Below are 13,918 nucleotides of genomic sequence, written 5' to 3'. Positions count from 1 at the left end.
GGAATCTGTAATTAGGATTAACAGGCAGGTTAAAGAATCACACAAATTATATTGATCACTCCAAGAAGTGAGTGTAAGAGAACAATAGTTCAGAGACATCTAGTGGCTGATGTGCACAATAAACCTATTATAGTGTTTTTGTGAACATTTAGCATGTGTTTATGAGATATAGGCATATGCAATGACTTTATTTTCAATAAGTTTGAACCTCTACCAAGGTCTCAGACCAATCCTAATTTGAAAATGTTGTTATTGTAAATAATCAATACATACTTTATTATAATTTTATCAGTTACTGTCTGGATGGAGTTCAGGTGTATACTGGACATAAACTAATTATATGTTTTTAAGCATAAGCAAAATGCTTTTTAAGAAACGTAATTCTCCAAATTCTTTTAAGTGTCCAAAACTATGACTGGTAGTGTGCAAACAGGTAAAACCAAAAATTATTCAGACCAGATATTATTTTTGATTTCACTAGTGGGATAAGGACAGTACCCTGCTGAAAAAAAAAACAGCTAAAACCAGCCTAGGCTGGTTGGCTGGTCTTAGCTGGTTTAAGATGGAAGTAGCTGGTTTTAGCTGGTCTCCAAGCCTGGCCAGGCTGCTTTTAGCTGGTGGTTTCCCAGCCTGGCCAGGCTTGGAATGGAAAGTGGCCAAAACCCCTCTAAAACCAGCCTGCTGACCAACTATGACCAGCTAAATCCAGGTTGGTTTACTAGCTAAAACCAGCCAACCAGCCTAGGCTGGTTTTAGCTGTTTTTTTCACCAGGGTAGTTAACAATATAAAGTAAACTGTGACATATTTTACCCAAAAATTCTTAATACAGTAAAACTGATCAAAATTGGGACCAAAAGTTTGATCTCTATGACCTGACCATGTTTTGTTACATAGCATACCTTTCTATCAAAGTTATTAAGATAAATTTGTTTTGACACAGTTTAACTGTGAGTTCTTGTCATATTGTATGACCATTTTCTAAACTATAGCGAATAATCTGTGAAAATGTGAGAATTTTGAAGGTCTGAATACATTTGGGTTTGACTGCATTTATTTTGTGATTATCAAGATGAATTTGGTCTGATACAGTTTAACTGTGAGTTCTTGTCATATTGTATTACCATTTTTAAACTATAGCGAATAAACTGTGAAAATGTGAGAAATGGTGAAGGTGTCTGAATAAATTTTGGTTTTACTGTATGCCCGACGTAAGAGACTTTTAATTTGTACACTCTTGAACCGGAACTTATGTCTGAAGTCTGCAAGAAGAACATCCTAAAGGCTAAAGGAAGTGTGGGTTGCTCCGTAAACATCATTCAATACGTTTGTTTTCTATATTTGTATGTAGGTTTGTGTTTTTCCCACTGAAATATCCTTGCGCTCTTTCGGGGTTGGTGGGTTTTAATCTGACCGTGTCTTTGGCTTCTGGAGCGCATTGTTAGAGCCCAGAAGAGAAGATGTCTGCAGAGGAGGCGGATAAAACCACCACCACTGATGCGAATGCAGGAGACGAAGAGGAGGAATGGCTGTACGGAGGTCAGTAAGCGCCAAATCTGCACTGCTCTACTGTACTTAGTTATTAAACACTAACGGCTGGGAGAAGTGTGGTTATTATTAGTGTACAACACCATGTATTAGTATGTTTAATGCGAGGGGCCTTTGTGCAGCAGTGTTGTGCGCGCGATACCTGTCAGTAGATGTTTAAACTTCAGTCCGTGTTTCTCTTTATGAGGGAATAGCTATAAGTTATCCATTTTAGAACTTGTTAGATTCTATTCGAGATACTATTATTCTTGAGAAATGTCGTTCCAGAGGTGGTTCTATTTGATGTTCTACTTTTCGAATCTGCTGAAAATTCGTTTACTTCTTAGGAAATTCTATTTTGATTCACATTGAAACCGGACTCTTCGCTGCTTGATACATGTTATTAATATAGTAATTAAATTGATTTAAAATTCTCTTCGAGAATTCAGTTTGAATCTGTACGATGTTGTGATCACTGTTGTGAGAAATTAGTTGAATCTTTTCACACATTCTTGTTTCTGTTTTGTTGTATAAACTACTTAGAAGTAATTTAAGAAGGTATTTAACTTTCTGAGGGAACTGAAAGAGAATTAAAATCTGAGAGATTCTCTTGTAGAATTATTTTGAGGTTATTTTTTTTTAAGAATACTTTTCAAATCTGTGAATGGTTCTGTAAGATAACATTAAATATGATTTTGTCATCTTAACATTCATCTTACCAATATAAATTGCATACTATATGCTCATAATCATTTTGTTGCTTCATATGTTTTTTTACAGATGAAGGTGAAAGTAAAGAAACTGAAGAAGAGGAGGCCAAACTGACAGCAGCCATCAGGTGAGATATAAAATGCTTATTGTCAGGGATTTTCATTTTTGTAGACGCCACAGATCCCCAAATATGAAGATCCTCATGAGTGGGACCGCAGTTGATATTAATCATATGTCAAAATGTTATTTTGAAAATATTTACTTTCTACTAAACTATATTTATAGTACTGCACTGTTTTTCTCTAAACATTTCCAAAGACTGTTTAGCTCTCCCTTGCAGGGCCCCTGGGGGTCCCCTGTCCCCAGTTTGAAAACCCCTGGTGTAAACAATTGGTCTGATTAGTTAGAAGATTACAGAATGACATTTCACACTGCTTTGTTGCTTCTAGGTGTTCTTGCTGAATTATATTTTGAAGTTGATATATGACGTGGGCTACTAGATTGTAAATCACATGCACGTTAATTGCAGGAACAGGTCATGATTGTTTTTATGGCATATCCTGTAAAACGTGCCAATATTAAGATTTGGCTCTTTAAGTTGACTAAGAAAGAGGTTCATCTGCATTTGCTTCCATCATTCTCATGTTGATCCATCTGTTTCTGCAGTGCGACCTCTGCTCCTCCTGATACAGAGGAGGTCACAGAGACCACAAACAGCACCACCACTACCACCACCACCACCACCACCACTACTGGAAATGGTGTGGCGAGTCAGGTAACAATTAAAACCACTGTAAAGCACTTAATTTAGTTTTGATGGGTTTAATTTAAAGTTGACCTTTATATATATTTAAATGGTTAGTTCACTCAAAAATGTAATTAATTACTGACCCTCATGCCATTCCAAACCCAAACTTTTTTTCATCTTCGTAACACAAATTAAGATATTTTGATGAAATCCGAGAGCTTTCTGACATTGCATAGGCAGCAATGCAACCGCTATGTTTAAGGCCCAAAAAGTTAGTAAGGACATCTTTAAAATAGTCCATGTTACCTGTGAAATTGTTGAAATTGGAGTGTTCTCATAGCTTCATAAATTTAAAGTTGTTCCACTGATGCCACATGGACTATTTTAACAATGTCCTTACTACCTTTCTGGACCTTGAACTTTTCTTATTTATTTCTGATGTTTGTAAGAATTTATAAATTGGCTATGTTTATATCAAGTTACACCTCTGTAACATTTATGTTAATTAATTATTGGCAATTATTAAGAAGGAATAAAGCAGAAAAGAACACTCTTTTTGTTTGTCTTAGGAGGAAGCACCTGGAGAAGATGAAGACAGTGAAAGCGATAGTGATGACGACGATGACGATGTCCGCGTCACCATTGGGGATATTAAAACCGGAGCACCACAGTATACGTAAGCATCCAACTAATGCACTCACATCCTGGAGTTTGTAAGTTTCACAATGGGTGTTTCATAGATAACCTAACACTGCCTGCAACCCAAGGTGATAGTGGATCAGATGATTGACAAGAAGCCCAGAGAAATGTAAAACAATGGAGTGCTCTGGTTTAACCAACTTGGATGAAAATGCTGTCATTATTTACTCACTTTCATGTCAAAGGTTCCTAACGGGTTTAAAAAAGTATGGAATTTGATTTATTTATTTTCCAGGTCTGGAAAAATATTGAAAAAATAAAGCAGAGTATGGAAGAAACATTTGTGTTTCCAGACTTTTGCCTGGAAGTTTAGTTTTTTATAATATAAAATTAAGAAATTAATAATAAAAAAAAAAATTGTTGTAGAAGTAAGGTTTCATGGCAGCTGTTTAGTGATTCATTAGTTATTGTACAGACTTTTATGTGTCCACGAGAAACCATTATATGTTAAACATCTACTGAGAGGTTTGTAAATTTCAGTCTGGAAAAGTGTTTAGAAATGGAAAATCAATAAGACTTTGGTTAAACTTTAAAACCCAAACTAAGATTTTTTTTTTAAAGAATCCTGAGATGTTTCTGTTCTTCCATTAATAGTACAGGTAATCAGGAACAGATTTAATTTAGACTTTATGTACATATAAACACACATAGAGCAAATCACAAATGGTTTACAATGAGGCTTGTGCATTTATGTGTTATGCTTTATGTATCTATATCAATGTGTAGATGTAAAAAAAGCCTTTTCAACCTTCATAATATAAAGTGATCATACTTTGCAAGATTTAGATTTAAACTGCTTGATTCATTCGAAAGTTAACCAAAGCCTGACATGAGGGTGAGCAAATAAACAGGATTTAATTTTTGGATGAGCTATCGTATATATGCTTGGATTTTCCAAATATCATTAGCTGTACTGGCATAATGGGGTCAACTCTACAAGTGTACTGAAGTAATTAGTGATGTGAAAAGAAAAAAAATGAATAATAAATACATTTCAGCTGCACTTCAAGACAGCAATTTGAAGTAGAGTGTATAACAAATGTATTTATGATGTTTTATTGCACAGGGCATATGGGGGAACTCCAGTGAATCTGAACATAAAGTCAGCTGGCAGCAGAGCGTATGGAGCAGGTCAGTGTATCTACAGGTGCATCTCAATAAATTAGAAGATCATGGAAAATTTGAATTTATTTAATAGACACAATTTCACAACTTTTCCAAGACATTCTAATTTATTGAGACACACCTGTGTATGTGCTTTAAAGCATGCCACTTTCTCACAAAGTACATCAGTGCCTTTTTTGTATACAAAGCAAAGTCAACTCCTGACATAATTTGAGTGTGTACTCTATAGGTAGCAAAGTGAAGGGCATAGACCTCGAAGCTCCAGGCAGCATCAATGGAGTTCCAGTCCTGGAAGCGGACATGGAGAACTTTGAGGAGAAACCATGGAGAAAGCCAGGTGTGTATTAACTTAGGATGGCACTTTTGTGGTTTTTGCATGCAGTGTCTGCATATTGTTTAGCATGTGCGTGTGTTTACAGGTGCGGACTTGTCTGACTATTTTAACTATGGTTTTAATGAGGACACGTGGAAAGCATACTGTGAAAAGCAGAAGAGGTTACGCATGGGCCTTGACATTCTCAACATTGGATCCACCACCAGCAAGATCTCAGTAAGCATAATCAACTGGTTTGCTTTTGATTGCACTATTCCTGGTTCCAGTTTTGAATAAGAACAGGTTTTTGATTCCCAACCCAAGCTGTTGCATTCCAGTCTGATATTGTCATGTTAGTAGTAATTAAATTAGTCAAGTGTGCATGGTTATTTTTGCATGATTTAACATTTCCCTTTCTTCTTTCAGGTTCAGCAGGGACGCACAGGTAACAGTGAAAAGGAGATCACAGTTGCATCTCATGCTGCTAAAGCAGACTTTACCTCTCCACCTAACCTGTATAAAGCAGCTCTCAACCCAGCGAGGTAAATATGTTCTCTCACATCCACTGGGGGGGGAGTTCATTCATTTCAGAGTTTCCGCACTCCAGTTTGGGAATTCCTGTACAGTGTTTGTCCCGCATCTGTAATGTGGCAGAGGGGATTAGTAACTCATTTTTGCCTGTCTCCCCTTACCCATGCCCTCATAGGATATCCCCTCCACACTGGCCAGGGCCTGCCACTCAAGAAATGTCCTATTATACGTAAGTGGGAGGTCCCATGGCCATGGTTTGAATCTGAAATTTAAATTAGCTTCATTTATTGTCTTTCTTTTTTATTGATGACTACAGTTCATTTCTGTTGATGTTTTAATCTACAAAGCACTATGAATAAAATGCGAAAATCTGCAGCTTTGACAACGGACTCAGCAATCTGGACCGTTTTTCTTTGCAGAACTGCGTAGTCATTAAAGCAGTACTTTATATTTGGTGTTAATGAGTGTTTTTACCTAGTTGTGCATCATTTTCTGGTAGGGGTAGGCGATATGACCAAAATTTTATATCACAGTATTGTATCACAATATAATTATCCTTTTATTTATCTTTTAATTATAGAAATTAATACTTTTATTTAGCAAGGAGGCTTTAATTTGATCAAAAGTGAGGATAAAGATGTTACAAAAGATTTCTATTACAGAGAAATGCTGTTCTTCTGAACTTTCTATTCATAAAAGAAACCTAAAAAAAACTACTATGCTGTTTTCAACATCATAATAATTGTTTTTTTCAGCAGCCAATTAGAATATTTGAATGATTTCTGAAGAATCATGCGACTGGAGTAATGATGCTAAAATTTCAGCTTTAAAATCACAGAAATAAATTACATTTTAAATATATTCAAATACAAAACAGTTATTTTAAATAGTAAAAATATTTCTAAATTCTGCTGTTTTTGCTGTATTTATCTAATAAATGCAGGCTTGGTTGAGCAGAAGAGACTTCTTTAAAAAACATAAAAAATCTTACTGTTCAAAAACTTTTGACTGGTAGTGGATCTTTAATTGAAATAAATCTAATCTTGAAAAGAAACTCTAGATATCATCAGAAGAAAAACTAAACTAAAACTGAGATATAAATTAAAACTAAATAAAAATATTTGCCAAGCACAAAACAAAATTACTAAAAGTAAAATTACAATAGAAAATATAAAAATAAACACTAATTCAAAGTCTTAATAAATACTGTAATTGTAGATAAATAGTACTCAATTTACACTGGTAGCCTGGGAACTGTAACACTTACGTTACACCCCTTAATAGCTTGTTTTTCCTCATTTAGACATGTTTCTTCATTGCCCTCGCTTGTAAATAACAAAGTAGTTTTGGTGCACAAATGTATCATGTGCTGTACACAGTCATATCGCCCAGCCCTACTGAGGTGTGAGGTGTGTTAAATATGCATCTGAAAGAAAGAGTAAAAAACACAGAAATGCATGTACACTTTCATAAAGCTCTATGTGCTTGTATTTTTTACAGGAAGACGCCCGGGACCATAGATGTAATTGGTGGACAGACTGCCACCATTAGCAGAGTGGAAGGACGACGTCGCCACAATCTGGAGGGAAATAACATCCAGGTTACACGCATGACACACTCTCATGTTTGTCTAAATCTCCACTGTAAAACTGACATGATGGCAACTCAACCACGTAACTTTTAACATTTGTAGGTGATCTCAGAACATTCGACCTCTGATGCTGAACCCGCAAAGATGCCGCCTCCTTTCTTTCCCCCTGGACCACTGCCTCCAAACATCCCACCTCCTCCTTTCCTCCCTCCTCCTGTCAGTCAGGCTCCTCCTCTAATCCCACCTCCACGTAAGTCTGACGACTAACATTTTATTTATTTATTTCCAGTGGTGGCCACAATTGTTAGAACAATAGTATTTAGTAGTGTCAGTTTACATTTCCAAACATTCATTTTGCCATTAATTGTAGTAATTGTAGTAATGGCATGAAGAAACGGAACAAACTGAGACAAACTAAATCCAGAAGTACAGTGGCAATGTCTCCAAGATTCTTCAAGAAACCTTGAAGCTGTAGTACTGTTAAAAGTTTTAGGCACTTGTGTGAAAATGCTGTAAAATGAGTTTTTTTTTATTTATTAACTTGGTGTGACCGTCCATTGCATTTAAAGCAGCTTTTGCCCTAGGTGCATAGTTTTTCAGGTAGCTTTGCAAGTAGGTCTCTCGAAGCATCTTGGAGACGTTGCCACAGTTCTTCTGGATTAAGTCTGTCTCAGTTTGTTTCAGTTGTTTCTTCCAGGCAGACTGGATGATGATGAGATCAGATCTCTGGCTGTTGTCAGACTTCTTGTGCAAACAAAAATCTCACTGGATTATTACAATTAATGGCAAAATAATTGTTTGGAAATGTAAACTGATAATTTCTACTGACACACTACAACAAAAGATAGAAATAACTGACTTTTTTAGCTGGTAAAAATACAAGTGTTCTAATAATTTTGGCCACCACTGTTTATATTTACATACAAGAAGAATGTATGGGAAAAAATAACTTTTAACACTATTGACACTGTGTATGTATTTTTCATGGGCTATGCAATTATGTAAGGAATGTTTTCGTCTCTTCTTTTTTTTTTTTTTCAACAGGGATGCCCATCACTGTTCCTCCACCCAGTAAGTTGAAAGCGCAATAACATAACAAACATAGCAAAAGTTACTCATGATAAACCTCTCGAATGTATCAACTAGTCTCCTATACTTAAATTAAATTTAAAATAAGTACAAAAAAAAAAACTCTATAACTGGTTGTGTGTAAAATTTAAAACCAATTCCCATGTTTTTACTGTCTTCTGTTTGTGTTGTAGATTTTCCCCCTCCCACTGGAGGACCTCCTCCTTCACTTATCCCTACTATGGAAAAGTAGGTCTAGCTTCTGTACTCAAGTAACAGTTTTTTAACATTAGTGTGCATGGATGGGTATTAAAAAAATAGTTCTGTTCATCAAGGTTGTATTAAATTAATCAAAATTGGTAGCAAAGACTACTATGCTGTTACAAAACACTGAGGAATTGAGTAATGACTGCTGAAAATTCAGCTTTGCTATCACAGGAACAAACATTTTTAAAATGTATTAAAGGATTAGTTCACAGCTTCACGCATTACATAATCATGTTGGACAGGTCACGTGTGGTTAGTTCTTCATCTTTGTACTTCGGTTCAAAAAGGTAGGGTAGGGCGAAAAACTCCATCTCATTTTCATTTCCAACTTTGAAATCAACCAACATTGTTGGTTTAACTTTTTGTAAAGGGTGCTTGACTTTCTTTGCACGTTCGCTATGTAAACACTGGGTCACCTTGATCTTGACCTTTCCAACGTGACTATGTAATACGTGAGGTTGAGCTATTGCAAGACGAGCATTGTTGGTTAAAGTATATATTTCATTATTTTTCTTCTTTTTTTTGAAAATGACTGATCGTTTCACTATATAAGACCCTTATTCCTCATCTGGGTTCATGTAGAGCCCTTTGAAGCTGCATTGAAACTGCAGTTTGGACCTTCAACCCACTGGCTCCTATTGAAGCCCACTATATGGAGAAAAATCTCTAGTTATTTTAAATTGTCATATTTAATAATATGTAATATAATAATACACTTGTTCTCTAAATGTAATTTTCTATGTTAACATTGAACACGTTACACTTAACTTGCACTTTAACACTTCATTAATTGCCTGTGGGTTGTATTTAGCAGTGGGCACCCAGGAGGATATGACGGACGTCCCGTTGCTCCATACCCTTTTCCTACAGGTAAGTGTGTGACTATCTCCCTAGTCTATTATATTCACCTGAAAACTAATTTAACTTAGATCCTAATACAGGTCACAAGTACTTAAATATATTCCAAACTTTATTAAGCTCAATTAAGCGGCGTGCGCAATGGGGATTGTTCCTCTGGTTTCGTTTTTCAGGTGGGTTTCCTCCACCCATGCAAGGAGCTGTTAACCCCTGGCCTGGTTTGATGGACAACCCAAAGCAGTGGGACTACTACCCTCGGCGAGAAAAAGAGAGGGAAAAAGAGCGAGAGAGAGAGAGGCCGAGGGAAAGGGGCCATGAGAGAGACCATAGTCCCTCCGCTGTGGTTTATAACAGGTGAAGGATGATGCCAAACTACTTATTCACTACACAGATGTACTATGTTTTTAAGTTTGAAAGTGTAGATAAACTGACAAATTTAGACATTAATTTCGTGCCTTGCAAAAGTATTTATATGTATTTTTTCATATGTTATGTTGCACCCTAATGTAACTTTTTCCCACATCAATCTACACTCCATACGCCATAATGACAAAGCAGAATTGTCACAACTTCGAAAATGTATTAAAAATGGAAATAAGTACATTGCAAAGGTATTCATACTCTAAACTCAATACTTTGCTGAAGTCTTTTTGGGTATGATGCCAAAATCTTTGCACATTTGCAGCATTTGGCAATTATCTGCCATTCTTCTCCTGCCCTCTTCACCTCTCAAGCTCCGTCAGGTTAAATGGGGGCAGACGAACATTGTCAGGTTTCTCCAGAAATATTTGATCGGGTTCAAGTCCAGTCTGTGGCTGGGCCTCTCAAGGACATTCACGGAGTTGTCTATAAGCTACTCTTACTGTGTGCTTAGGTTCATTGTCTTGTTGGAAGGTGAACCTTCTGCCCATTTTATTAAGACTATCTCAATATTTTGGTGCATTGAGCTTTTCTTCTACTCTGGAGAGTCTCTCAGTCCCTGCCACTGAAAAACTGCCCCACAGCGTGAGGCTGCTACCACCACACTTTACTTTTGAGATGGTACTTTGCAGGTGATGAGCAGTGTCTGGTTTCCTTTAAACATGATGTTTGGAATTGAGGTTCATCAGACCAGAAAGTCTTGTCTCTCACAATAAGAGAGGTTTTTAGGTGCTGTTTTGCAAATTCCAAGTGTGTTTTCATGTGTCATCTGTGGTTCCTCTGTGGACTTTTCCTGTAGACTTTATCAGCATATATGATCATGGAGCTCAACTAGAGTGACCATCAGGTTCTTGGTCACCAGTATAACCAAGCCCCTTCTCCACCATTCGCTCAGTTTGGCTAGCTCTAGGAAGAGTCTTGTTTGTTTCGATTTTCTTCCATTAAGGTTAACAAAGACTACGTGCTTCTGTGAACCTTCAGTGCAGCAGATTTTTTTCTGAACTCTTCCCCAGATTGTGTGGCTTGATACAATTCTATTTCTTAACTCCACAGGCAGTTTTTGTTACCTCAAGGGTTGGTTTTTGCTTTGATGTGCATTTTCAGTTGTTACACCTTTTATTAAGATGTGTGTGCCTTTCCAAATCATACTCATTCAAATGAATTTGCCACAGGTTAACTTCACTCGAAGTGTAGTAACATCTAGAAGCAATATGAATGTTCCTGAGATAAATTTCAAGTGTCCCAGATAAGGGTGTGAATACTTACGCAATGGAACCATTTTAAGTTTTTTTTTTTTTTTTTTTATGAATTTGCAAAGATCTTAAAAAGATCTTTTTTTGGCTTTGCCATTCAATGTATGGAGTGTAGAATGATGTGGAAAAAAGTAATTTATAGCAGTTTAACATAAGGCAGCAACATAACAAAACGTGAAAAATACTTTTGCAAGGCACTGTAAATTCTTATTGCGCGTTTTATCATTAAATGTATATTTTTTATAATCTTTTACTTTAACCTCTCAAGGCTTAAATCATTTTGTCTTAGTATCTTTGGTTCTGTGTTAAAGTCATAATTGATTAAACTTGGTATTTTGCAGTGATGAAGAACGGTATCGCTCTTATCGTGACTACGGAGACAGAGGGTACGAGAGGCATCGGGAGCGATCAAGCCGTGAGAAGGAGGAGCGTCACAGGGAGAGGAGACACAGAGAGAAAGAGGAAGGGAGGCACAAGTCATCACGGAGGTACCAAACAAGGGTTGATAATTAACGGAGGCCATCAAAATGAATAAAAATGCCCAATTTTGAGAGAGCCACCTTATTTTTCCTGTCAGAATGGGCATGGCCATTTGTAAATTTGATGGGTATGGCGAATATAATGAACCGGAAGTCTTGGCCATAAGCTTACTTCCACGTTACTTCTAATATTTTGTTACTGAATAAAGGAATAGTTCACTCAAAAATGAAAATTCTGTCCAAAAAAAAAAAAAAAAAATACTGTGGAAGTCATTAGGGAGCATCAGCTGTTAAGTTACCCACATTTTTTCAAATACCTTATGTTCAGCAGAAGAAAGAAATTCATACAGGTGTGGAACAGCTTGAGGGTTAATTTTTGGGTGAACTATCCCTTTAAACTTGAATCATTTTCAGAATGATTTGACTGAATAAATGGTTGAGTGAATGATTCAATGACCCATTCATTAGTTTCACTACTAAATGAATCAGCTGTTTTGAACAAATCAAGCGAATACATGACTCGATGACTGACTTGTTAAGACAATGTCCAGTAATCTCTGGGTAGGTATGGCTTTTGAATAATTAGTTTATGGACATTAAAAAAAAGTATGCTCTTTGTAGTACATCCAGGTTAAATTCATATTCAATATTTTTTGGAAAGCAAAACATGGAGCTGTAATCATAACTGTGTATGGAAACTTTTACAAGTGCTTGCTGTTTTACCACCTCTAATGTTAATTTCTGTTGGAAACTGCAAGGATATGTACTACTTGTAGAATGTAAGATGACCCATACAGCTCAAATCACTGGAAATCAGTTTAGAGCGGTAACACAATCTAAAGTTCTCTGTTCTCTTTAAGAACTTGTTTTGTTTCTCTGCCCTGCTCTTCTTCTGTCACAGCAGTAGCAGACGGAGACATGACAGCGAGGAGGGTGACAGTCACCGGCGCCACAAGCACAAGAAGTCCAAGAGGAGCAAAGAGGGCAAAGAGCCCAGCGAGGAGCGTTCTGCTGACCAGGAGAACCAGGAGGCCATGGAGTAACTCTGTCTGTCTTCTCCGCTCACTTTCCTCCTTATCATCAGAGCGCTGGTTGTCAAGCAAATCATGCTAAATGAAATTATAATCCAGTTTACCTTCCTTTTCGTTTTCATGTTCCCTTTTTTTTGTTTTGTTGTTTTTTTCCAGTGCAGTTGTACCATGTAGATGTTGATTTGTTGGATTAAAAAAGAGCATTTGGTTATGTTTGTTGTGTTTTCATATATTGTCAATCAGCTGTTTTTCACATGTTCTGAGCAATATACATACACAAGTAGTCTTACACTCAGTAAGGCTGCATTTATTTGATCAAATATACAGTAAAAACAGTAATATTGTGAAATATTTAAAATCCTGCGATTTAAAGCTTAATTTTTATAAGCCATTGCTCCAGTCTTCAGTGTCACATAATCCTTCTGAAATGTTAATTTGGTGCTTGTTTCTTGTTAAATTTTTTTAAAACATCTTAATATTTTTGTGGACATGTGATACTTTTTTTTTTTTTTTTTTTTCAAAATTCATTGATAAATATAGCCCTGGTTTCATAGACAGGGTTTAGCCTAAACCAGGATTAGGCCATAGTTCAATTAAGACTTTAATTAAATAATTTTTACATGCCTTAGAAAAAACATTACTGGTGTGCATCTTGAGGCAAAAATACGGCACTGATATATTTTAAAGTTCAGTCAGTACAAGTTTCTTTCAGCTGATACAGCTCAGATTTACATTTTAGTCTAGGACTAGGCTTAAAGGAGTAGTTCACTTTCAGAACAAATATTTACAAATAATGTACTCACTCCCTTGTCATCCAAGATGTTCATGTCTTTCTTTCTTCAGTCGTAAAGAAATTGTTTTTTTTTTCAGGATTTCTCTCCATATAATGGACTTCTATGGTGCCCCCGAGTTTGAACTTCCAAAATGCAGCTTCAAAGGGCTCTAAACAATCACAGCCAAGGAAAGAAGGGTCTTATCTAGCAAAACGATCGGTTATTTTCTAAATAAAGATTACAATTTATATACTTTTTTAACCTCAAATGCTCGTTTTGTCTAGCTCTGTATGTGCTCTGTTTAGAAATGAAAAAGTATATAAATTGTAAATGTTTTTAGAAAAAGAACCGATAAGACCCTTCTTCCTCGGCTGGGATCATTTAGAGCACTTTGAAGCTGCATTTTGGAAGTTCAAACTTGGGGGCACCATGGAAGTCCATTATATGGAGAGAAATCCTGAAAAAAAAAACAATTTCTTTACGACTGAAGAAAGAAAGACATGAACATCTTGGATGACAAGGGGGT

The 13,918-nt window shown here is 36.3% G+C and overlaps 1 protein-coding gene across 5 annotated transcripts; it reads left to right on the top strand.

The window, feature by feature from the left end:
* Window positions 1-1,268: 1,268 nt before the first annotated feature.
* fip1l1b (FIP1 like 1b (S. cerevisiae)) lies at window positions 1,269-12,834 on the top strand. Of its 5 annotated transcripts, none has more exons than XM_073842242.1 (17): window positions 1,269-1,537; window positions 2,306-2,363; window positions 2,903-3,011; window positions 3,554-3,660; window positions 4,750-4,814; window positions 5,038-5,145; window positions 5,228-5,358; window positions 5,548-5,663; window positions 5,828-5,881; window positions 7,153-7,252; window positions 7,346-7,493; window positions 8,288-8,314; window positions 8,506-8,560; window positions 9,393-9,448; window positions 9,610-9,790; window positions 11,451-11,597; window positions 12,490-12,834. In XM_073842242.1, exons 1-17 carry the CDS (start codon window positions 1,459-1,461, stop codon window positions 12,629-12,631), a joined length of 1,683 nt encoding a protein of 560 aa, XP_073698343.1. In that variant the 5' UTR covers window positions 1,269-1,458; the 3' UTR covers window positions 12,632-12,834. The 5 variants fall into 5 exon arrangements, with proteins under 5 accessions (XP_073698343.1, XP_073698342.1, XP_073698341.1 ...); XM_073842241.1 differs by having other exon boundaries at window positions 9,390-9,448; window positions 12,493-12,834; XM_073842240.1 differs by having other exon boundaries at window positions 9,390-9,448.
* Window positions 12,835-13,918: the final 1,084 nt, after the last annotated feature.

Source organism: Garra rufa, chromosome 6 (genome assembly GCF_049309525.1).
Source record: "Garra rufa chromosome 6, GarRuf1.0, whole genome shotgun sequence".
NCBI classification, from domain to species: Eukaryota; Metazoa; Chordata; class Actinopteri; order Cypriniformes; family Cyprinidae; genus Garra; species Garra rufa.
Note: the sequence above shows the minus strand (reverse complement) of the source record. Positions and strands in the feature narration are given on the sequence as shown.